This window comes from Podarcis muralis, chromosome 7 (assembly GCF_964188315.1).
Source record: "Podarcis muralis chromosome 7, rPodMur119.hap1.1, whole genome shotgun sequence".
NCBI lineage: Eukaryota > Metazoa > Chordata > Lepidosauria > Squamata > Lacertidae > Podarcis > Podarcis muralis.
Window position 1 is genome coordinate 82712885 of NC_135661.1, and position 25966 is coordinate 82738850.

At 47.2% G+C, this 25966-nt stretch overlaps 1 protein-coding gene and 1 long non-coding RNA gene across 3 annotated transcripts; both read right to left on the bottom strand.

Moving 5' to 3' along the window:
* Positions 1–1192: 1192 nt before the first annotated feature.
* RELB (RELB proto-oncogene, NF-kB subunit) lies at positions 1193–16531 on the bottom strand. Of its 2 annotated transcripts, XM_028742196.2 has the most exons (9): positions 16002–16531; positions 14695–14852; positions 12335–12426; positions 10799–10930; positions 9778–9882; positions 7931–8146; positions 6401–6469; positions 6205–6282; positions 1193–4352 (listed from the first exon to the last, which is right to left on the bottom strand). In XM_028742196.2, exons 1-9 carry the CDS (start codon positions 16380–16382, stop codon positions 3985–3987), a joined length of 1599 nt encoding a protein of 532 aa, XP_028598029.2. In that variant the 5' UTR covers positions 16383–16531; the 3' UTR covers positions 1193–3984. The 2 variants fall into 2 exon arrangements, with proteins under 2 accessions (XP_028598029.2, XP_077788389.1); XM_077932263.1 differs by lacking the exon at positions 6401–6469.
* A 3264-nt stretch (positions 16532–19795) lies between these two features.
* LOC144328505 (uncharacterized) lies at positions 19796–25966 on the bottom strand. Its single transcript, XR_013393772.1, has 3 exons — positions 25676–25966; positions 21649–21705; positions 19796–21234 (listed from the first exon to the last, which is right to left on the bottom strand). It is a non-coding gene; the product is annotated as an uncharacterized LOC144328505 (long non-coding RNA).

The following is a 25966-nucleotide window of genomic DNA, read 5'->3' on the forward strand; positions in this document are numbered from 1 at the left end:
TCAACCAATGGCCTCATCTGGTCATAGAATCCTAGTTGGAAGGGGCACCCAAAGGTCATCCAGTCCAACCCGATGCAATGCAGGAATATGCAGGTGGCCCCGCATATGGGGATCTTGGTGCTGCCAGCACCACACTCTAACCAACTGAGGCAAGGGCATCCTGCTCCCACAATGGCCACCAGGGTGTCTGTGGGGAAATCCTCAAGCAGCAGGATTCGAGGGCAAAAGCGCTCTCCCCTTCTGTGGTTTCCAGCAACTGGAATTTGGAAATATTGCTGCCTCCAGCAGTGGAGGTGGAGCACAGACCCCCCCCCCACTAGTAGCCCTTGATAGCCTTCTCCTCTATGAATTTGTCTAATCTTGTTTTGAAACCCTCCAAGTTGGTGGCCCTCATTCCCAAGAGGGGTTAGGTTGGCTCCAACAATGTTGGAGGCTAAGAAAGACCTACCTGCTCAGCCAGGCCTGTGGAAAATAAGGTGCAGACAATGCTGATCACTAGGCTCCCGTTGGGAGAAATTATATTTAAATTGCTGGTTTCAGATCTGCATTGCCATTATTGTTTTTAACCAGCTTTGTTTTTATTATTCTGTATTTTATAACTGATGTTTTCGAATGTTTGTAAAAACCACCTTGAAGCCCAGCTTGGGAGAAAGGCGGGATATAAATATATTAAATAAACAAGATACCTGGAAATTCCACCTTGAGCTCCATAATTGAAGAAAGGCGAGACACAATTATCAGAATATAATTTTTTAAAAAAGGATAATTCTAGGCCCAAGGGGTGGGGTTGACCTGTCCAGCAAACGTGCCAGGGCTGAAATAAACTTGCCCTTGGAAGACACCTCCTTTGACTCACTATCTCTGCTCCCTAACTGCCAAAAAGTGTGGAGCAGCTTTTCCAGATGACCTGCTTATTGAATATTCACCTGGGTTTGTCTCCGAGGAGGCTAGAAAACAGTTGTGTCAAAGCAAGCGTTATCCTACACTGTCAACTGTGTTTCCCCCTCACTTTCCTTATGGCAAAAAGTCCAGTCCTCTGGGGAAGTAGGCTTGCTGTGCAAGAGCTCCACCTCAGCTTTAACTGCACAACCCGAACTTGCAGAAATGGGACTGAATCCCACCCGAAAAGGGCAAGTCTGTGAGCATCCAGCGTTGTTGGAAGTTAGCAACTGACAAGGAAACAAGCCCCGTACACAATCGGAAGCAGTGCCTGTTTTATTAATACTTCACATCTTTCCAGGGCTCAGCCTTGGCACAGAAAACAGGTTATGGGGCTAAAATTAAGCCAGTAATAATGCATACATTTGAAAGGTAAGCCCAGAGAAGGTACAGTACTTTGTTCAAAAGGACCCATCCAACATTACCACCATCCCAAGACGTATAAATTATTCTCCCTGCCTGGTTACAGATTCTGTGACAGCTTTTGAAGATTTATTTTCCTTACACGCCTTGAAATGCTTTTTTTAAGAGTGATTATATGACCATGGGGTTGGAAATCAAGTGGTTGTGTTTTTTTCTTATTATAACAACATCAAAATCCTTTCAGCTACTTCTACCTTTAACCTTAGGCAACATTTGGTTTTAAAGGAAGAAGCAGGAAGAAACCTGAAGAAGGGAGAATGCGACAAAAACCATTTGCCAGTACTGAGGAGGTGGTAATGTCTTCTAAATTCAGAATGGTGCCTAGGAACAGTTTCATTGCCAAAAAGGAGAAAAAGGCAGGGGGAAGCTATCTATGGTGCTATCCTCTTTCTAGGGATCTATTTGGTTTCCAAGGATGAGCTTTTTTAGAAAGGTTGCATCCCTTTTCTGGTAGCTGCTAAGGACCTGCAATGTCAAGGTCACCTTGGGTTGTATCCAAGGTCAGTTGCACTCAGAGAAGACCAGGGCTTTTTTTCAGTCGGAACTCACCAGAACTCAGTTCTGGCACCTCTCAGGAGGGTGCCATTGCCATTCTAAGAAATCGAGGGAGGCGTTCATGGTGAGTTCCAGCCCCTTTTTCTAGAAAAATAGCACTGGAGAAGACCCACTTAAATTAATACACTTGACTAACTTAGGCCCATTGATTTTCAGTGGGTCTACTCTGACTAGGATTTAGTTACAATGCAACCCGTTAGGAAAAACACACCGTGGTTTTCTGGCTCCGGATGTCAAAAATTTACACTCAGGACGCTAGAGTCAAGTCAAGGCCTATAATACTCGCTCCTTAACACATGCGTTGTTGTTTTTCTGTCATCACAACGCCAGCCTTTTTCTCCCCTCCCCTCCATTAAATCTGGATTTCCCCTTTGCAGGGAAAACCCAAAGAAGTTAAACAGAAAAACAAAAATGGTTGCCAACGACCTGTTTGCAATATCTCAGTGACCCATTCAAAGCATTAAGTCCTTGTTTGGAAGCACCCTAAATGTCTAGGCCCCAAGGCTGGACAGATAGGCTTGACAAGTGCCTGGGCAATGCCTTAAGAAACCTTTAGCGACCATGAAAGAGCTCAGCAAGATTTTGACTGGCCGGTCGGCAGGGGTACGAGGATCTGCAGTTACAGTGGTGCCTCGCAAGACGAAATTAATCCGTTCCGCGAGTCTCTTCGTCTTGCGGTTTTTTCGTCTTGCGAAGCACGGCTATTAGCGGCTTAGCGGCTATTAACGGCTTAGCGGCTATTAGCGGCTTAGCGGCTATTAACGGCTTAGCGGCTATTAGCGGCTTAGCTGCTTAGCGGCTATTAACGGCTTAGCGGCTTTAAGAAAAAGGAAACAAACTCGCAAGAACTCGCAAGACGTTTCGTCTTGCGAAGCAAGCCCATAGGGAAATTCGTCTTGCGGAACGCCTCAAAAAACGGAAAACCCTTTCGTCTAGCGAGTTTTTCGTCTTGCGAGGCATTCGTCTTGTGGGGCACCACTGTACAAGAAACATTCTGAAATGCACAACAATGTTAGGTGCTCACCAGTTTTTTTACTGTGAGCAAATTTCCTCCTCAGCTCTACAATACTCCTGCATGGACATTTAAAAAAGATTTTGATGTACCACCTAGCACTTCCATGCTAGAGACATGTTGTAGCCTTTACAGGGGGAAGAGAAGCACAGCCTCCCACGTCCCACACGACAATATCCTGGCTTGTAATGCTGTCTGTTTTCTCTGGACCTAGCCACATCAGACAGCCTCAAGTGCACTGTTTAAAAGTGGTGCAAGCTTTCAGCCCCAAGAGGCTTGCTTCGCACAGAGAAGGTGAGAGGGGGAGTTTGTCACTCCACGAGAAGAAGTACATTCATCGCAGCCACACATTCAATCCTTGGCACCTCTAGATAGGGATCTCTGCAGCAGCTAGAGAGAAAAACCAGGAGTGTCACTGTTAGGGCAACACCAGGTGGACCAACAGCTAAGTCTCATGACTTCATAAATGTATTGAAAGACATTCCTTGTGGAATATACCGCTACGTATCTATGTTAGATCAGCACCCGAACTACTCCAAAACACAAGGCCGCCCATTAGCTATTGCAGTGTGCGTGGACTTTGCAAAAAGAATCCGAAGTACAAAATGTTCCACGGCAGTTCGGCATAAATCTTCAAGCAGAGGAAAAGGCCTTAGGGGTACACCCATGAAACTAACAAAGACTACATTTGCTAGTCTGACGTTTTTGCCCTAGCAGAACAAGTCAGTGTTGTTGACCCGATTTTACAGATGGGGAAAACTGAGGAAGAGAAACTAGGAAGCCAAATGCAGGGGGCTAACACTGAGGGCACTTCCCTCCCCTGCAATTCAGTTATTAGTGCAATCTTCCTTCCTTCCATTCACGCCATGTCTTATCTCCCTAAGGGACGCCTGTCAAGGATCCCTGATAGAGATCAATATAATTTTCCCCTCTTCAGTTTGCCAGTAGGGAAAACATCCCCGTTTGCTTTGCCCAGGGATCTCTCTGCTACCGGTAAGATTCAAAATGGGGAGTGAGGCCCCTTCCCTCCCAGGCCACGGTGGGCCCACGCTCCTTCACAAGGTTGCAGCGCTGTCTGCTGACTTGAGCTTGGTCTCCATCTCCAGCCGCGCTTCGGCCTCCTTGTACTGGCTGGGGAACATGCTGCTCCCCACCAAACTGGCCGTGCCCTCTGGGTCACAGTCCACAGGGAACGGGAAGGGGGCCGAGATGCCAGAGTGGATGGAATAAGCATCCAGCAGGAACTCCTGTTCTGCGGAATCGGGGAAGTCCATAGCAGCTGGCAGCAGGATATCGCTCAAGGTGGGGCCGTTGTAGGAAGAGAAGTCTTGGCCCAGGTTGTAGTCCTCAAACAGGTCCGGCACGGTGATACGCTCCAGGTTGCTCAGGCTATTCCTGTCTTCCGAACCGGTCAAGGAGCCATCTGCAACCAGAACAAGGAAATCAACGCTACTCGGGGGCATCTGAGAACAGTCACAGACCCCCTCCACAAAACATAACGTAGATCAGGGGTCAGCAAACTTTTTCAGCAGGGGGCCGGTCCACTGTCCCTCAGACCTTGTGGGGGGCCGGACTATATGGTTTTTTTTGGCGGGGGGAATGAACGAATTCCTATGCCCCACAAACAACCCAGAGATGCATTTTAAATAAAAGGACACATTCCACTCCTGTAAAAACATGCTGATTCCTGGACCGTCTGCAGGCCGGATTGAGAAGGCGATTGGGCCAGATCTGGCCCCCAGATCTTAGTTTGCTTACCCATGATAATTAATAAATAAATAAATAAATAAAATAAATAAATAAATAAATAAATAAATAAATAAATAAATAAATTTGTATTTATACCCCACCCTCCCCAGCCAAGACTGGGCTCAGGGCGGCTAACACCCAATATAAAACAAACTGATTGAAATACAACTTTAAAACAAGATTAAAATACAACATTAAAACATTAAAATATTAAAATACAGCCTCATTAAATGGAAACTCAAATCAAAAACTTTTTGGGGGATGAAAACGTCAAGTCTTCAGCAAAGCTAACTTTCCAAACTGGCCCTACATGGGCCAGAAAAAGCCAGGGAAATTCCCAAATAGGAGTTCCATCACAGGAGAGGAAAGGAAAAAAGAAGGGGGGGGGGGGAATCAAATTGATTCCAAGCCGAAGGCCAGGCGGAACAACTCTGTCTTGCATAGAACCTTCCTGCTTAGCAAACCCTGTTAAGTATAGCGATTTAATTTACTGAAATTGGGGAATGCTTAAATGCATCACTGTGTGCTTAATTCTGGAATGTTCCCCAGTAACTCTCGTGTCACGTGAGAGGCATCTTATTACATCCTCCGCCTTATTTTCTGCGCGACCGACTTGAACTGTAATGGCTGCATCTCTGTGAACGCTGAAGGAGAGACCCATGTTAGATAACTCTTCTCTAAAGGCAATAAAGGGGAGAGGCTTGCTAATGTTTGAATGTATGTGACAGAAAGTGGTACAGAAGTTGAGGTTCTCCCAAAGAAACAGTAAGGCGAAGTCTGCTGGAAGGAGAAAATGGAAGCTTCTCAGAAAGAACTGTATGGCTTAGCTTGAGAGCAAGCACTGGAAAAAGAAGAAAGAAACACAGTTTGTTTGACTGTTTAAGGAAGAAGCTGCAATCTTCAACTAAGAAAAACTAGGCCCATGCTTGGATAAAAGCATGAGAATGTGAATACTTTGCATATATTCTTCTTTAGCTATATGCTCTGCAAGTAAAAGCTTTTGTGTATTTTAACAAGTGGACGCTGTTTTAATTTCAAGGAAAGAGCATTGCACACGATTTGGCTTCCTAGCTGAAATTTAGCTACTCTGCCAACAGACCCTCTCCTTGGTTTAGCTCAGTTTTTAAAGCACTTTGCAGGGACGGAGATTCCAGAATAGCCAACTCAAGTGACTTTTCCCCAAGGGAAGAATAGCTATCGGAAATAAGAAGTGATCTTCTGGATCCCCTCCTGCTATTTGCAGCAACTGGTATTCAGAAGCATGCTACTTCTGACAGTGGAAGGAAGCTGTCAGAGGCCTAGATTTGACTTCATTTTTATACTGGCTCACCACAACAGTGGCTCTGCCCACAAACTGGGTCCCTGAAATATTATGGAAAAACTCTGGTGTGTGTTTGGGGAGAGGGGTTGGTGGTACCAGCACTGTGCACTCTTCGATAATTTTCTGTACTGCTGCATAATATTCCGTTTAGGACTCAGTAGGCTCCAAACAGAGGCAGGCTTCGGCCTAGCCTGGCCGGACTGACCTGCAGACGGAGTCAAGTTGAAATGGTCCATGTACCCTGGCTTCTTTCTCTTCTTTTTGGCTTCGATCCCGTGAGGGTCTGGTGAAACAAAAGGCAAAAAGGGAAGTTGGACAAAACCGTCCACGGTGTGCGGATTCTGCAAAACATATCCGCGACCCCTTGGGCAGCAAACAGAGTTGCCGCCAAGTATACAAACCTGGGCCAGAGAGCTCCTCTAGGACATCGGGCATGCCTTGCTTCCTTTTTTTGTTGACCCGGTAAGTGTCTGCAGAAAGATTGATCCAAAGGTTTGGCAAAGAAGTACATTTTCATTTTATTTTTTGCATTTTAAAAGGTAAAGGGACCCCTGACCATTAGGTCCAGTCGTGACTGACTCTGGGGTTGCGGCGCTCATCTCGCTTTATTGGCCAAGGCAGCCAATACAGTACAGCTTCCGGGTCATGACTAAGCCACTTCTGGCGAACCAGAGCAGTGCACGGAAACCCCGTTTACCTTCCCGCCGGAGCAGTACCTATTTATCTACTTGCACTTTGACATGCTTTCAAACTGCTAGGTTGGCAGGAGCAGGGACCGAGCAACGGGAGCTCACCCCATCATGGGGATTCAAACCGCCAACCTTCTGATTCTAGGGTCTGTGGCTTAACCCACAGCACCACCCGCGTCCCTCGCCAGCACCCTCTTGTTTTTCCTATGGATAACAAGCCACCCACTCCAGCTTTTTGAGATTTCGCTAGGTGTTTCCCCCACTAGGCACCAAGCTTCTCTTCACAACCTTGAGGACTAGAAACTTGCGAAAGCCACAATGAAAGCTGAATTCCTCATTCTGCAGAATTCGCAGAGACCTGTGAGATAATAAGCGCTTCATAGAGGAAGCTGCTCCAAATTTCCCACTGCATACGGAGACAAAACATTTGATTGAACTGTAGAAGATTTTAGCAGCTGAATAAAGCGATCGGCTTTAAGGGCACCAGACCCCAGGGAGAATTAATCTGGTTCTTGCATCCATGCAGTGCTAGGGAACCAGTGGTACTGCTGATGTTGTTGGACTCCAATTCCCATCATCCCTGCCCATCAGTTGGCCTGGCTGGGGCTGATGGGAGTTGGAGTCCAGAAACTTCCAGAGAGCCAAAACCTCCCCATTCCTGTATTAAGGAACGAGAGAGTGCCATAGCTCAGTGACAGAGCACATGCCTTGCACAAAGACGTTCCCATGTTCAATCTCTGGTAAAAAGGTAAAGGGACCCCTGACCATTAGGTCCAGTCGTGACTGACTCTGGGGTTGCAGCACTTATCTCGCTTTATTGGCCGAGGGAGCCTGCGTACAGCTTCCAGGTCATGTGGCCAGCATGACTAAGCCGCTTCTGGCGAACCAGAGCAGCACATGGAAAAGCCATTTACCTTCCCGCCGGAGTGGTACCTATTTTTCTACTTGCACTTTGACGTGCTTTTGAACTGCTAAGTTGGCAGGAGCAGGGACCGAGCAACGGGAGCTCACCCCGTCGCGGGGATTCGAACTGCCGACCTTCTGATTGGCGAGTCCTAGGCTCTGTGGTTTAACCCACAGCACCACCCACGTCCCCTCAATCTCTGGTATCTCTGGTTAAAAGGAAAAGGTATAAAGTGAAAGGGAAGGCGCACTTTGTCCAAGACCCTGCCAGCCAGTGTTAAGCTAGATGGATGAACTGCCTGACTTGGTACCAGGCAATTTCTTACGCTCCCATCATACCGTTGTCCTTTGGCAGGTAGGTGAAGTTGAAGGGGTCGCTGGAGACGCTGTCCGTCAAACGGCGGAGGTATACCTCCACCTCCACCGGCTCCACAATGTCAAGGTGCTGGTACGGTGGCGTCTTGAAGACAATGGCAATCTGCCGGTGAACATCGGCTTGGGAAAAGTCAGCTTTCCCCTCCCACTTGTCCCTTCGAAAGATGATGGAGATGTCTTCTGCAAGGACGACAGAGGCAAGGAGGTCCTTTTAGATAAGGTCTTCCCCTCCAGGAAGTCTGATTATTGTCTGCCCAAGAAACTACAGTGGTACCTCGGGTTAAGTACTTAATTCATGCCGGAGGTCCGTTCTTAACCTGAAACTGTTCTTAACCTGAAGCACCACTTTAGCTAATGGGGCCTCCTGCTGCCGCCGCACCACCGGAGCACGATTTCTGTTCTCATCCTGAAGCAAAGTTCTTAAGCTGAAGCACTATTTCTGGGTTAGTGGAGCCTGTAACCTGAAGCGTATGTAACCCGAGGTATCACTACTCTATTCTGAACTTAAAAATGGAAAGCGTAATGCTGGTGGTCAACAAAAGAGGTTCAAAGACTCTCTCAAAGCAAATCTAAAAAAAATGTAGTATAAACACCAACAACTGGGAAACACTGGCCTGCAAGCACTCCAATTAGAGAACAGCCTTTAACGAAGGCGTCATGGGCTTTGAAGATGCTCGAACTCAGGACGAAAAGGAGAAATGCGCTAAGAGGAAGGTACGCTTGGTGAACCCTCACCGTGATCAACTCCCGCCCAGAAACCTATGTCTTGGAAGGATGTGCAGATCCAGAATTGGCCTCCACAGTCACTTACAGACTCACTGTTAAGATTGTGTTCATGGAAGACAATCTTACTCAGCTACAAGGGATCGCCAAAGAAAGAAGAAGAGCTCTGCCTCCTCATAAGAATGGAACCTGAAGCCATCACACTTCTCTGTCTTCCTCACGGTTGTGTTGAACCAAAGCTGAAATGTTCCGGAAGGCCTTCAAGCACCGTCTTTGGTAGTCAAGATAACCCCAGAATAATTGGCAGTTGTTGCAAGAATGAGCTCATATATGTTTATATTCACTTGTGGAAGTCAGCTGGCTTGATGCTATGCTTATCTGTAGACCGTGAGAAGCTTTGGCTAACTGCCACCTATGGCCTCACCAGCCAGGTATTCTAGGAGGTTCTGAGTCAGGGGTCTGCAACCCGTGGCTCTGGAGCTGCATGTGGCTCTTTTACACCTTTGCCGCGGCTCCGGGGCAGATACTAGTGAGGGGAGGAGGCGCATTGTGCGCCCCGACACTCCCCACTGTGGCGGGCGCTGTACTGGCTGTGACGTCGCATGGGGGCGGTGCGTGCGTTAGTCACGCACTGTCCCGACGTCACCTTCCCGGTTTTGCGGCTCCCATGTTTTTTTTCTTCGGAAACGGGTCCAAGTGGCTCTTTTTGTCTTAAAGGTTGCAGACCCCTGTTCTGGGTAAACTGACGTATGCTGGTTAGTGCGTAATGGATGTATATACATTTGCTTGGGGGTGGACAAGTCGTGACAACCTCTCACTGTTGCAGTGTCTGTCCTGAATCTGTAAAGGCAGTGAGACTCTGCACTCTGTGTTGTAAGTTTACACCTTTCTTTAATAAAGCACTAAGAACGGGCCATTCTGGCATTTTTGAAATCCCTCTTTGGGATTCCTGCATCAAACCACTCTCACAGGCCTGCGGTTGGGGCCTGCAGTTCAGAACAGCAGGCACCCAATCAAACCAGCTCAGCAAGCCTAATGTGTTGGGGAATGAGACCCACAAAAGATCCCTGGGGGTTCTTTTCACTTACCTTTCTGGACTTTATCACACAGCAAATAGAGCTCCTCTCCACCCGTACAGCTGCCATACTCCTTATTCATCCGGTAGATTTTCAGCTCCGACGTGTTTGTGGATTCTGCACGTACCCAAACCCACAGCGTTAGAATCTGACCCTGCTTCCCATAACCACATGTGTTTTCTTTTCTGCTCCATGTGTCTGCAAGGGACCTTCTCCAGAGAAAGCCCAGATTGTACGCATAGCAACGGGTGCATGGCAGGAACCTTCCCTTAAAGCGCAATCATCTAAAGCTAAGATACAAAACCCATTCCGATGTCAGGGCTTAGTCCTTGGAAAAGCAAATTCACTGGGCCTGCAGAGTCCAGCAGTGACCAGGACACTGATTTGAAAGCTGAAGTGTCGTGGGTTAAGGAGCTGTACTGGGTTCTTGGTCCTGAGGCTGATGATCAGAGGATCCCTGAACCTGAGGCTGGAAGGCAGGCAGGCAGCTGCTGAACCATCCTACAGCATCAGGGCTTATATACCTGGAGACAGAAAGCTCACAGGCACCTTCCCCCCACCCCAAGCCCAAGAAACCGCCTCCCACTTTACTTCAATGGTCCAATGGCACAGGAGACCAATGGAGTACAGGCAAAGTGTCCAGGGAATTGACCCTTTGATGGACTCCAGTTCTCCACAAGGAAACTGAGCCCAGTCGAGGTGGAGGCTGTTGTTGACTTTCAACCCTTGCTGGAGCAAGTTTCTCACCAGGAGCTCTCCATGGTCCTGAAGCAACCAGCTTGCCTTATCCCAAGGCTTCTCCCCTGATCATGTGCAGTTTGTCATTCCCTCCTATCCATTAACTACAACCCATTTTCTGGGGTTTGTAGGATCTCAATCCTACAAAAAGCACTGGATTGGCTGGATTCCTAACACCATGTCTCTGCTCCCCCCCCCCTTGGTGTTTACTTGCCCTTGTTATTTTCCTTTGTAGCCACGGCTAAAAAAAAACACTCGCCCACTTCACCACCTTCCAATACTCCCCATTGCTTACTCTTGTCAAAGATGGGTTCTGAAAGAACAGGGCTGAGGTGTCGCGTCTTCCCTGTGCGATCTTGGTATGAGACTTGAAAACAAATCCTGACCACATTCATGTCAACCTCCTGGTGATTTTTTAATGAGCCAGCTATGCAGAGAGACAAGGGGAGAGAGAAACTGAGAAACAGAAAGAGCAAACCAAGCACAGAATAAACGCATTTGTTGTATATGAGCAGAAACAGGGGCTTTTCAGTGGTGGCTCCCCATTTGTGGAAAGCTCTCCTCGGAAAGCCTCGCCTGGCGCCACTATTACATAGCTTTAGGCACCAGTAGGGCTGCCATATGTCCTGGCTTTCCGTGATACATCTGGGAATTGGACAGCGAAATGGCGTCCAAGCAGATTTTTTGCTGAATTGGCAAAATGCCCGGGAAAACCCAAACATATGTCAAGGAGGGTTGTTATTTTTTTATTTAAAAATTGCTTTAAAAATCAAAGAAAAGCCCAAAAACGTTTTGTTTCTTGGGAGATTTTTTGAAGCTAAAAAACTCAAGAACTTTGTCCTGATTTTCACTTTGAGGAATATGGCAACCCTAAGTACCAGGCAAAAACATTTATTTTTCGCCAGCCCTTTGGCTCTCAATTATCTGTGGCCATCTTGAGTGGGTGGGATGTTTTAATCCCATCTTTTAAAGCTAGGATTGTCTTTTACCTGTTTTTCATTCATGCCAGTTTAAATGTACGTGTTGGTTTGTATAAATAAGTCCCCAATAAATTTAATAAATAAGACTTACAGCAGTACTAGTAGCAATAATAAGTAAATGTTAGGGGTGGTTGGACCACAGAATAAAACTATGTCTCCCTCCACTCCTATTAGGTATCATAGCACTGGTTCTTGGTGAAAACAACAACAACCCCATAACTCTTTTCAAAGCCCTCTTTAAGAGAGGGGCAGAGCTGGAGGGCCAGATGATGGGCGTTGTAGTCCAAAACATCTGCAGCGCAGGTCACAGCAACCAAAATGGCCACCACGCTCTTGCGATAAAAAACAACAGGAAGATGGCATCCTGGATTTTGGCTTCAGGGTGTTGGCATCAGGAGGGCCACAGGCTCCCCAGTTTTTCCTTGATGGGCTGCCCAACTCACAAAGGCCTCTGGCCCATAGCTGTCAACTTTCGGATTTGAAAAGAAGGGATCAGCAGCCTCACCTGTCCCGGGGACAGTCTACGGCAGTGTTCCCCAACCTTGGGCCTCCAGCTGTTTTTGGACTACAACTCCCATCATCCCTCGCTAGCAAGACCAGTGGTCAAGGATGATGGGAATTGTAGTCCAAAAACAGCTGGAGGCCCAAGGTTGGGGAACACTGGTCTACGGGATATCTAACACTCTGGGATAGCAGCGGGAAACGGCGCTGGAATAAGGGAATTGCCCACAAAAAAAGGGAAGGTTGACAGCTATGCTCTGGCCACCAAATTTTGGTTCTAGTCCTGCAGGAGCTACTATGACCAACCCGGCCTTTCAAGGCGGCCTATGAGAGCGCCCACCCCGCAATACCTTTGAAAGGATCAATCCCAAGTTGCAGCTTTTTCTCTATGGATTCCTCTATGTCCTTCTTCTTCACGCACTGGATCCCAAGGTTGTTAAAACTGCAAAGTGATCAGAGGAGAGTCTGGGGTTCAGGAAACCGGAAGGCTGCCAACAAGGGAGGCGTTTTGGTTCCAAGCTGCCTGAAACCACATTGGTCCATTTCTCCATCTAGATATACCTTGTCTGCAATTCTCAGCGTCTTGATCTTTTTCAGTCCTGACCGGAGACAGCGGGGATCAAGAGCGTACTCGCTAGGATTTTAAATTTTAAATTGCATTTTAAATTGCATTTTAACCTGTATTTTAAATTGGGGTTTTTTTCCTATTATGTTTTTACTGTAATTTTACTGGTGTTAGCCACCCTGAGCCCGGCTCTGGCCAGAGAGGGTGGGGTATAAAGAAAATTTATTATTATTATTAGGAACTTTAAAAGATTTTGAGCACAGGCCAATAGGCATAAAAAAGGTAAAGGTAAAGGGGCCCCTGACCATTAGGTCCAGTCGTGACCGACTCTGGGGTTGCGGCGCTCATCTCGCTACGGAAACGGCCAATAGGCATACGTTTGTAGAAAATTTACATGTGCTGTTTCGTATGAACAGCTGCAGATTTTGAATGCAAATGCCACGGAAAGCAAACCAAGCTATTTCTCATCCAAATAACTCAAAGAAGCCATTCATTCAACTGGCACCCTTTGTACCCTGCCCCAGATCACTCCATTGCACTTCCTCTTCAATTCATTTGCTGCCCAATTCTTTTCCCAACAGATCCTGCTTGAAATCAGTTGGATTCCCCTTCAATTACTCCCAGATCATCTCATTTATTATTATTATTATTATTATTATTATTATTATTATTATTAAAACACATTTATTCAAACGTTATAATACAGCTTTGTCCACTGCCATCATATGTAATATTTGTAATATCTCAAAATGGTAATTCCAATCCTCAATCCCTCATCACCGTCATCTTTAAATATGGTTATCTTAAATTAATTTATCCCCCTAAAATAAGTCAGATCGTACGCACACACGCACACACACACACACACACACAATACAGTGTGGTGCAGCAGCAAAAAATATTACTGCTATTCTTGGCTGCATCAACAAATTATAGTGTCCTGATCAAGGGAAGCAATGGTCCCACTCTAGTCTGCCTTGGTCAAACCACACCTGCAGTCCTGTGTCCAGGTCTAGGCACCACAATTTAAGAAGGATACTGACAAACTGGAAGATGTGCAGAGGAAGGCAACCAAGATGGAAACCAAGCCTTATGAGGAATGGTTGAGGGAGATAGGTATGTTTAGCCTGGAAAAGAGGAAACTGAGAGGAGATATGAGAGCCAGCTTCAAATATTCCAAGGGCTGGCACACAGAAGATGCAGCAAACTTGTTTTCTCTTGCTCTGGAGGCTAGGACCTGAACCAATGGCTTCAAGTTACAAGAAAGGAGATTCCAACTGAATATTGGGAAGAACTTTCTGAAGGTAAGAGCTGTTTGAAAGGGCAACAGATTCCCTCCGTGGACTCTCCTTCTTTGGAGGTTTTTAAGCAAATGTTGGCTCTGTCGTGGATGCTTTAGTTGAGATTCCTGCATTGCAGGGGCTTGGACCAAATCTACAATTCCATGATCCTAATACAATATCCCCTGCTTAAGTTAGGCCCTTTTGGCACAATACACTTAAAGCAGTATCATACCACATTTAAATAGCCATGGCTTTCCCCAAAAGAATACTGGGATCCGTGTTTCGTTTAGGGTGCTGATAGTCGTCACAGTTTTGAATTCTGGTGCTGGAGGAGACTCTTGAGAGTCCCATGGACTGCAAGAAGATCAAACCTATCGCTTCTGAAGGAAATCAGCCCTGAGTGCTCACTGGAAGGACAGATCCTGAAGCTGAGGCTCCAATACTTTGGCCACCTCATGAGAAGAGAAGACTCCCTGGAAAAGACCCTGATGTTGGGGAAGATGGAGGGCACAAGGAGAAGGGGACGACAGAGGACGAGATGGTTGGACAGTGTTGTCGAAGCTACAAACATGAGTTTAACCAAACTGCGGGAGGCAGTGGAAGACAGGAATGCTTGGCTTGCTCTGGTCCAGGGGGTTACAAAGAGTCGGACACGACTAAACAACAACAGTCGTCACAGAGCTGCAATTGCCAGAGTGCTTTAACTATCAACCTCTCTCCACAGGGAACTCTGGGAACTATAGCTATGTGAGAAGGAACAGGGCTCCCCTAACAACTCTCCGCACCTTTAACAGGCCCCACAGCAAACACAGTGCTGCAGCCAACTCTCCGCAGAGCGTCAAGCAATGCAAGGCGTTCTTACCTGTGCTTGGGGTTGGCTCGGGGCTTCAGCGTCACTTCGCAGAGACCATTGTTGCAGTCTTTCCCCACCAGGCTGTGAGGGTGGATCCGGTGAGGCCAATCCTTCCACACCAAGCATGCTGTCACCTTCGCTTCTGGGATGCCTGCAAAGTTCTGCAGCTGGAGAAACAAACAGAGAAGGAGGAGGAGGCCTTCTTCTGGGGGCCACCACCAAGGAGCCCATGAACTGCTATTGGCTGAGCTGCCCCTACGGCACCTTCCCAAAGGGCAAGACTTCCATGGGTTCTGTGCAGTTCTTCACACAGCCTTCAACAACCTGTTGACCTTAACAAGGCCTTTCTCAACCTCGGGTCGCCAGATGTTGTTGGACTACAACACCCATCGTCCATGACCATTGGGTCCTGTGAGCTAAGGACGATGGGACTTGTAGTCCAAAACATCTGCAGCGCAGCCGGTTGGCAAAGGCGATCTTTTAAACAACGGCTGACTGCAAACTGGGCTTTGATGAAACACACTGTTGTGATGCTTCCAAGGGAACGGGGGCAATTGCCAGGCCCCCAGCTGGCTCTAGCCCACCGGCCAGCAGCCGGTTGAACTCTGGTCCTCGGTTCTGCATCAATCTGCGACTCAGAGCTTCAGAAGCCTTTCAGAAGCTGAGCACGCAAGCCAGCAGAGATAACAAACTCTTCGCGACGGAAGGGCAGGCAGAGGCATATGTAAAGCATATTTAAAGGTAAAGGGACCCCTGACCATTAGGTCCAATCGTGACTGACTCTGGGATTGTGCACTCATCTCGCTCTATAGACCGAGCGAGCCAGCGTTTGTCCGCAAACAGCTTCTGGGTCATGTGGCCAGCATGACTAAGCCGCTTCTGGCGAACCAGAGCAGCGCACGGAAACGCCGTTTACCTTCCCGCTGGAGCAGTACCTATTTATCTACTTGCACTTTGACATGCTTTCGAACTGCTAGGTGGACAGGAGCAGGGACCGAGCAACGGGAGCTCACCCCGTCGCGGGGATTCAAACCGCCGACTTTCTGATCGGCAAGTCCTAGGCTCTGTGGTTTAACCCACAGCGCCACCCGCGTCCCTAAAGCATATTTACAAGCAGTTTATTCAGCATAGATCAGGACAAAGAAAACATGCCTGCTCTCCTTCATGTCCAAGCAAGAAGCGTAAGGCAAAAGCTATACACAAACGGAAGTTCCCAGCAAGCTGTGCTGGAATGTAAACAGACACGAGACATACAACAGCTCCACACATCTGTTTAGGCGGAACAGAACATCAATATCCTAACACACACCACTCACCTCAATGGTCGGCAGAGTTTTGTTGGTCTCGGTGCTGAATTCGCCCAAGATGCTTCCAGCCGACCTGCCTTCGCACTGGTAACGGAAACGCATGCCCCTCTGCTTGGGCTGCTCTGTGATCACCAGCCTGGGCGGCTCCTGGATGATGTCGTCCAACTGCTCTCGGGACATCCCTGGACGCAAGGAAGAGGGGGCGGGGGGCCACGAGTCATCGGAGCATCTGCTACTGGGCAGCAACGGGAGGGACGTCCCCCTTGGAACCAGCTGGGGCCTTATTGTTAAGTTGTTAAGGTTCTGAGAGAGCTGGGAAGGAGACGGGTCTCGCAGCGCGCAAGAGGCTGAGAAGGAGGAGCCGTAGGGCCGCGACAGGCTCATGCCCATCGGCTCAGCTGGTCTCGGCAGTCCGGCTGGTGATGCTAAGTTGGAGCGTTTGGGGATCAGCTCGGCTGGCCCGTTAAGCGAGACCCTGGGGGGAAGCGAGAAGGGATCCACCTCGAAGCCATCTTCCTTAATCAGTTCATCGATGATTTCTGGAAGGCAGAATGAGAGCAGGGAGGGGTTAAGTTCCAGGTTCCGTTCAAAGCATTGATATTCACGTTTAAACCTCTGAATGGCCTTGGACTTTACGCATCTCAAGAAATCCCCTTTCCCATGGGAACCACAACCGCTGCAATTGTCAAGAAGGCTTCTCGTTGAAAGAGCTGGGCATGTTTGTCCTGGAAAAGAGGAGACTGAGAGGAGATGTGATAGCCACCTTCAAATATCTCAAAGGCTGGTGGAGAAAGCTTGTTTTCTCCTGCTCTGGAGCGTAGGACTTGAACCAACGCCTTCGAGCTACAAGAAAGGAGATTACAGTGGTGCCTCGCAAGACGAAAAGAATCCGTTCCGCGATTCTCTTCGTCTAGCGGTTTTTTCGTCTTGCGAAGCAACCCTATTAGCGGCTTAGCGGATTAGCGCTATTAGCGGCTTAGCGGCTATTAAAGGCTTAGTGGCTTAACTGCTAAAAGGCTATTAGTGGCTTAGCGGCTTAGAAAAAGGGGGGGAGCGGGGGGGAAATCGCAAGACCAGCAAGACGTTTTCGTCTTGCGAAGCAAGCCCATAGGGAAATTCGTCTTGCGAAGCAACTCAAAAACAGAAAACCCTTTCGTCTAGCGGGTTTTCCGTCTTGCGAGGCATTCGTCTTGCGGGGCACCACTGTACGACTAAACATCAGAAAAACCTTTCTGACTGTTATGTACAGTCACACCTCATGTTACATTTGCTTCATGTTATGTTTTTTCAGGTTGTGTCCCGCAGCACCCCAGAAGTACCGGAAAGGGTTACTTCCGGGTTTCGCTGCTTGTGCATGCGCAGTAGCGCTAAACCGTGCTTCGAACATGCGCACAAGTGCCAAATCACACCACGCACCTGCGCAGATACGGCGCTTCAGGTTGCGGGCTTTTCATGTTGCGAACGGGCCTCCGGAACGGATCCCATTCGCAACCAGAGGTACCACTGTACTAAGCTTGGATCCTAGAACAGTAGGCAAGTAGGATCCTAGAATGCAACAACTGATTGGCCTGCAGGAAAAGACCAATCAGGCTCCAGGAGGAAGTTAATCAGCCTATTAGGCTGGTAGGATCATAGAATGCAACAACCGATTGGCCTGCAGGAGAAGACCAATCAGGCTCCAGGAGGGAAGCAGAATCAGCCAATCAGACGGGACTCATTGTGTAAATAATGTATATAAAAGCCTGAGGTTTGGGGGGCAATTCAATCACTGTTTTACTACCTGCAATAAAGAGCATGAAATCACTACAGGACTCTGAGTATATTTCACTGACGGTAAGAGCTGTTTGATAATGAAACAGACTCCTTTGGAAGGTGGTAGACTCTCCTTCCTTGGAGGTTTTTGAGCAGAGGTTGGGTGGCCATCTGTCATGGAGGCTCTGGCTGAGATTCCTGCATTGCAGGGGATTGGACTGGATGACCCTCTACAATTCTATAATTCTCATTACAGTCCCATATTTGTGAGAAGCAGGGTCCTCTTGGTGGTGGCACCTTCCCTGTGGGACATTTCTACTCAATCTTTTTAAAAAAATTGTTTCAAACACTCATTATCCTCTTGGGGATTGCAGAGTTAGCGCTGAACAGTGGGACATGAAATATTATATTAATTGAACAGGATGTTTAAAATAACCTTTGTAAATAAACCAGAAGATTTCTTTTGGGAATGATAGGGACAGAACTACCTAAATTGTATAGAAATTTATTTATGTATGTAACTACAGCAGCAAGAATGCTACTCACCCCAAAATAGAAAGATGCAGAAGCAAAGGAAGAATGGATACAAAAACTTAGGGAATATGAAGAAATGGGAAAACTTACCGGAAGAATAAGCAATCAAGATAACAAACTTTTTTTATAAAAAAATGGAAATGGTTTATTGAATATTCACAGATGAACTGCAAACAGATAAAAACATTGGCAGGATTATTGTAATAACCTGCAGTTTCATAAGAGTATACAGTGGAACCTTGGGTTACGTTACCTTCTAGTAACTAACTTTCAGGTTGCGAACGCAGCAAACCCAGAAGTGTATACTTCCGGGTTTTGCCGCGCGCGCATGCGCAGAAGTGCTCTACCATGCCGTGCACGTGCGCAGAAGTGGCGCCTCATGTTGCGCTCTTTTTGGGGTATGGAAGGACCCCCAGAACGAATTAAGGGTCCACTGTATATTTAAAGTAGATAATTAAATGATCAAATGAAATGAATTTGGATATGCGGAAGATATTAAAAAATAATAATGAAGGAACCGCAGAAAGAGGGGGAAGGAAGTCGAACTTTGAAATGTTAAAATGATTGTAAAACTAATGAAATGTATAGATTTGAAAAGTATAAAGAAAAACTATTTTTAAAAAAGTTTTGCCTTCACTTCCATGAATCTGCATATCAATGGCTACCAGTCTTGATGGCTATCTGCTAACCCCGGAATCAGAGTCAATACCACTTGCTGAGAATCACAGATGGGGCAAGCAATTTTGCTCTCTTGCCCTGCTTGTGGCTTCCCAGAGGCATCACTGTAAGAACAGAGCACTGGACCAGAAAGGCCATTGATCGGATCCAGCAAAGCTATTCTTATGTACTCACTACTGTTCTTTGTCGCTGCTGTTTGGGAGATTCAAAAACAGTGCTTTGTTTAAGTGACACGGAAATAAAGAAATGTTTCGGCATTACTTGTTTCCTTGTGCTTTAGTCTTATTTTTTATCTTTACAGAACAATCCTACATGACTCTAGGACTAGAGATACCAGCCACTGCAGAACCTCCACTATACAGAAGCTACTACTATGCTATAAGATCCACTGTCTTGCGACAGTTTGTATATATACCTTAAGGTCCATAAATAGCAACACCCTAGAGATCCCGGGCCCTAAGGAAGTTAGATTAGCCTCAACCAGAGCCAGGGCCTTCTCAACACTGGCCCCGGACTGGTGGAACGCTCTGTCTCATGAGACCAGGGCCCTGCAGGATCTGATTTCTTTCCGCAGGGCCTGTAAGACAGAGTTGTTCCACCTGGCCTTTGGCTTAGAATCAGTTTGATTCCCTCCCCCTCTTTCTTTTTCCTTTCTCCTCCTGTGAAGAGGCTGCATCCTAATGTTTTAATGTTGTATTTTAATCTTGTTTTTTTAAATTGTATTTTAATCAACTTGTTTTTATTATTGGTTGTTAGCCGCCCTGAGCCCGGTCTTGGCTGGGGAGGGCGGGGTATAAATAAAAATTATTATTATTATCATCATCATCATCATCATCATCATTATTATTATTATTATTATATGAGTTTGTACTACTGATGAAGCCCAGGACGGCAAAACAAGGCTAATATTCTGGAAATCCTTGTCTTAGACTCCATGAAAGGATTCTGTGGAACTGCAACAACCTTTTGTGTGGATTGTTGGACTTTATGAACAGACAGGTGGAACACACTTTCACATATATGGTATGCATAAACTGATTAGAGAATGAACTGATCCACTGGGTCTTCTACTTTTTTTGTTGACCTTTATGAGGTACTTTTGTTGAAATCTACAATTTAATACAATGAATAGTATACTTAATTTATTCAATAGTATACTTGATTTATTCAAACGTACAGCCGGTTATGTCTTGTGTGTTTATTGAATATGTTTCAAGTAATCAGAGGCTTGTTGCTGTTTTGCGAACCTCCATTATAGCCAAAAAGAGCCCAGAATGGGAAAGGAGAACAATGCACAAAGTCGAAAACATAAAAGCAGCGTGTGCCCCACCAGCATCCCTCAAAACACTGCCACAGCTCACTGATCAGACAGAACGGCTAATTGACTTCCACACACAGAAGCAGCCGCTGAACTCCAACAAATCTCTATCTGTTAACACGGTACAGTACTGGTGCATAGAATCTAGTTCACACGTTTAGATTTAAGCCACTGAGTTATGTGACACTAAGGAACATACACACATGTACGAATCAGTAGTTTAACCACCAACTGGTCCTCCACACATACACAGAGAACTTGGTTTAGATGCAACAGTCAAACCATGATTTTTGCCATCTCAAATGGGCTTTGTGCTCCTGCTCCTCCCCTCCCTCCATCATTTCCCGGTTCAAACAAACCATGATTTGTCATTACATCTGAATCAGCAAACTATGGTTTTCCTCCCAATGAGGAACGTTAATCAAACTACTGTTTCCTGTTCTAGTTTGGAAGCAAACTGTGGTTTACCCAGTTGGATGCAACATCAAATAGCGGTTTGCTGAACCAGGAAGTACAATAAAGGACATGTGCTTAAGCTCTGAAGGGCAAACCATGCTTTGGTCATTAAATGTGAACCAAGCCACATGCAGAAGAAGAAGAGTTGTTTGGATTTGATATCCCGCTTTATCACTACCCAAAGGAGTCTCAAAGCAGCTAACGTTCTCCTTTCCCTTCCTCCCCCACAACAAACACTCTGTGAGGTGAGTGGGGCTGAGAGACTTCAGAGAAGTGTGACTGGCCCAAGGTCACCCAGCAGCTGCATGTGGTGGAGCGGGGAAGCGAACCCGGTTCACCAGATTACGAGACTACCGCTCTTAACCACTACACCACACTAGCTCTCACTTACTGTATGTTCCTTGTATATGTCAAGAATATATCATCCTAATATCAATTTTTTTCCCTTACCTGAAGTGTGCTTCACTACTCTGCCCCAAGCCCCAGAATCCTTACCTAATTCATCTGAAAAGAAAAGAAAGATAGATCAGTATTTTAAATCACAGCATATTCCGCCTGTCTGCACATATTGAACGGTGAGGGGTTCACAACCCAGCACATAAGTTTACTAACTCATCAGCCCTGCCTTCATTAAACGGTCATTAGGGGTCCCCTGGGAAGAGGGATTGATTGAAAAATTAACAGCAATAATTTAAGACTTTTGAAAAGCTTTTTTAAAAAACTAAAAGCACATAAAAACTTTTAAGTACTGTAACCCATCCTGGAACCCTACGATAAATGCAAATAATAACAGTAACAATAGTTCCTAGTCTTTCACTTTTTTATTTCTTTCATCGCTAACAGAGGAAGAATTAAACTCTGGGTTTCTAAGAAGTTGATCAAAGGGCTACACGTGAAGCGAACGCAAGCGGTCCTTACCAGCCGTCTCTGCCGTGGGCTGCATGATGGACAAACTGGAAGCTGGGAGGGAGGAGCCTGTGAAGACAAACAATGTGTTGGGAAGAAGCATAATTTCCAGGCCGTGTCCACCAAGAAAGTGTTCAAAACCAGGGGAGACCAACGGAGGCAGCCCACTATTAGAGAAGGCCAAGGGCAATCAGCAATGTTTAAATGCAGACCTCATTTAAAACAACCCATGATGCCCCAGATGCAGTGTCGCTCCAGGGCATCGTGGGAAATTCAACATGGCATCTTCAAGCCACTCAGCATGGCGGCTGTTCAAGGTGCAACAGCAGACCAGTCTGACCTTTTTTCACCTGGTTAGTCTCACTTCCATCCTCAAATTCAGTACCCGGAAAACAACCTTCCCTTTTTAAGAGTGCCTGGATTGCAGGGGTAAAGAGGTTATGAAGCTAAAGGCTATGTACACAGCAAGCATTCAAAGCACACTGCTTTCTCCCAAGCAATCATGGGAACTGTAGTTCACCCCTCGCAGAGCTGTAACTCCCAGTACCCTTAACAAAGTACAGTTGTCATCTTCATTGATTTATTAATCACCTTGTAACTTAATGATGCGTTCTTACTGCCCCAGAATTCTTCCAAGCTACAGATATATCGTCTACTGCACCATTCACCTTCTAGGGCCAAATATCTACCCTTTGCTTTAATAATAAGCATAAGAAAATGATGGCAAGCGCTGCTTGATCAGGCTAATGTTCTCGCAACAACAGTGGAGACAGAAACATCCATATTTTGTTCACTTTCCCATTTCACTGCCATACAGCGTATAGTTTCTAAGAGCATGCCACCTCCAAGGGATCTCCAAACACCAATGGCTAGGGTATTACACATTTAAGTTGCAGATAGGGGACGTGGGTGGCACTGTGGGTTAAACCACAGAGCCTAGGACTTGCCGATCAGAAGGTTGGCGCTTCAAATCCCTGCGACGGGGTGAGCTCCCGTTGCTCGGTCCCTGCTCCTGCCAACCTAGCAGTTCGAAGGCACACCAGTGCGAGTAGATAAATAGGTACCGCTCTGGCAGGAAGGTAAACGGCGTTTCCACGCGCTGCTCTGGTTCGCCAGAAGCGGCTTGGTCATGCTGGCCACATGACCCGGAAGCTGTATGCCGGCTCCCTCGGCCAATAAAGCGAGATGAGCGCCGCAACCCCAGAGTCAGCCACGACTGGACCTAATGGTCAGGGGTCCCTTTACCTTTAGTATCAAGATGCATTTTCTACTTTAAAACACCTCATAAGAAATCAGAGCGATTTGAAGAAATCTGCAAAGCCGCTAGCCCATTTTAAAAAAGGGGGGGAATCCTACTAGTCTACCTGTCTATATACACCTAAGCTTTCTCAACATTTTGTTGTCTGGTTACCTGGAGACAATTTTTGCTCACCACAGGTGACCAGGCAGACATGATCCCATTTGCAAGACGGGATGATCAAAAAGTCTTTAAAAACAGAGCCACCAGCTTGGCACTAAAGGGTCAAACTTTCTAAAACCAAATGACCGTTCACAGAGCAGGAAACATCTGCTTCAAAAGGTTGGAGAAAGCAAATAAAATTGGTTTTACTTGCCCCCAAACACACACTCATGCCCCTTGACCTGCCAGTGTAAGAAACCTCCCCGCCCCTTTAACTTAAGGAGTCTCTTGTGTGAAGTGGGGGCAGGGAAGGAAGAACCCCCTGACTTTTCAGAAAAGGGATGGCCACATGGCTAGAGAAGGGACCAAGAGAACCCAAACACACCCGCTCCTTTTAAGTGCAGGACTGAAATGCAGAAATCAGCAAGCGAAGCTTATCAGAGTGTGGAAATCAGCAGGCAGCAAGATTTCGACCTGTGCTGTTCAAAGCCAGAGAAAAAGCAGGGAAACCCATCCCAAATATCCCCCCCCCCCCCCCCGGTGTGGAACCCACAAGCAGGATCCGTGCAACTCTCCCCTCGCCTCCTGCGGTTTCCGGCATTTAGAGGCACAGCAGAGAGACCGGTGACTCGTTCCTGTCGTCCCCAGGCCTCCCAGCAACCCAGTCTGTTGCCTAGACAATAACACAGTACCCCCAACCCCTGGGCCGGTAACTGAAAAGTCACACACGCCCTCTCTCTCCCCTAGAACTCATTTCGCTCCAGCTGCCCCATACCTAGAGCTGGGGAAGACAGCATCTCTTTCCTCTGCCAGAGAGGCAATCGCAGCGGCTCCCGTCTCGCTCCAGGCCTCTTCATAACCTGGCCCTGAGCTCCATTCCCCCCTCGGTCAGCCCTCAAGCCCCAATTTCTCTCTGTCTGCCTGTCTATTTTTATTATTTTTTTAAGCTTTGAGGGTTCTTGGAATTCCCCTGCTCTGCCGGCTGCTGCTTCCTGATTGGCTGCTGGCTGTCATGAAGTCATGCTCAATGGAACGGGAAAGCCCCCAGCCTAGCGGTAAAGGGCAGGATCTACTCTCAGGCGTGGGGAAAAAAAACCAAAACGCAGCAAAAAACACACACACAACAACCAAGAACCGAGAAAAGAAAAGCAAACAGGCACTCCCTTCTACTTAGTAAGGCAACAGGTGCTAGGCTAAGCGGGGGTGAAGAGGGTGGAGACTTGGTTTCCTACACTCGTTTTCTCTTTCTCGCTCCGGGCAGGATCAGGCCTGCATGCACACCCAGTTGTTCCGCTTCCAGAGGTGGCCAGGCAGATGCTTCTCTGGAAAGGTCACAAGCAAGCAGGCCAGGAAGGAAAAACAGCCTTCCCCTTAGCACCTGTTGCTCCAAGGTAGACTTTCTCTGCAGCTGGAGGTTCCATTTAGCTGCCCTGGCTTACCAATGCGCATTCCGAAACCTGCCCTCCATGAATTCCGACAACTAAGCCTTTTCAAAGAGCAAGTCAACCCCGACACACAGGTGAATTCTACAAGATAATAAGCTGGGTGACAAATAACTTCCTAACACCAGTCCTGAGCCCTCTTGCTAACTAAAAGGTAAACCTGCCCGTACGGGCCAGTCGTGTCCGACTCTAGGGTTGTGCGCCCATCTCACTTAAGAGGCCGGGGGCCAGCGCTGTCCGGAGACACTTCCGGGTCACGTGGCCAGCGTGACAAAGCTGCTCTGGCGAGCCGGCACCAGCGCAGCACACGGAAACACCGTTTACCTTCCCGCTATAAAGCGGTACCTATTTATCTACTTGCACTTAAGGGTGCTTTCGAACTGCTAGGTGGGCAGGAGCTGGGACCGAAAGACGGGAGCTCACCCCGCCGCGGGGATTCGAACCGCCGACCATACGATCGGCAAGTCCTAGGCACTGAGGTTTTACCCACAGCGCCACCCGCGTCCCCTTACTTGCTAACTAGCTCCTAGTAATAGGAGAAGAAAAAAAAAATTCTAACCCATCAACTCTTTCCACTCCTAAATTTATAAACGTCTGCTGTGTACCCCCCACTCACCTGCTTTTAAGGCTATTGTTAAAGGTTGCTTTATAATACTTAAAAACAATGGCTTGGAAGCAATGAAGTTGCATGCTAAACCGATAAGAAAATAAAGCAGCCTCCTTTTCACCTGTGTCTTGCGGAGGAGCCCGACGGTCTGCAAAAACCCAGAGACCAAACTGTTCCCCCCCCCCCAACACTGCTGGGACTCCATTTCCCATCAGCCCCAGTCACCATGGCAAATAGTCCTGGATGATGGGATTTGGAGTCCAAGAACATCTGGAGCGCAACAGGTTTCCTATCCCGCCGTAAATGAAGTTCTTCCAAGGGTGCAGGTGTTTCCCTCCATCCTCTGAAAAGCTTCGCCTGTGCTAATATCTGCTGGTCCTTTAAATAGTTGGCAACTCAGTGTGGAGATACTGAACAGTTGCTAAACAATCCCTACTCACAGATCAGAATTATCCGTGGTACCTAAACATGCACCAGGAAGAGTGGGAAAGATCCCAATTTTTGTTTGCTTGTTTCCCCCTCTTCCATCACATAGTTTCTCTTAACTTCAGCAAGAAATCGAACCCTGTAGGGAGTTCAGCGGCCCCTTACCCAGCACTCCTTTTAGCTGTGTGCCCTCTCCAAATTGCCCCAATTCCTCAGGTTGGAAGATTTCTCCCTGGGCAATTTTGCATCCTCCTTCTCCTCCTGCATCTTTTCCCCCAGCGCCAGGTTCAGCTTTCGGTTTCAGGGCTTCCAGGCTCATTTCTTTTGAAGAGGAAAGGGATGGGGGGGGGGGATCAGGAAGGATTTCCAATTCCAGGAAAAGAAAGGAGGTCTGTCATGACCGGAACACACAGCCCCTTTCCCCTCCTTGGTCTTTTGGCACCGGAAGCTCCCACT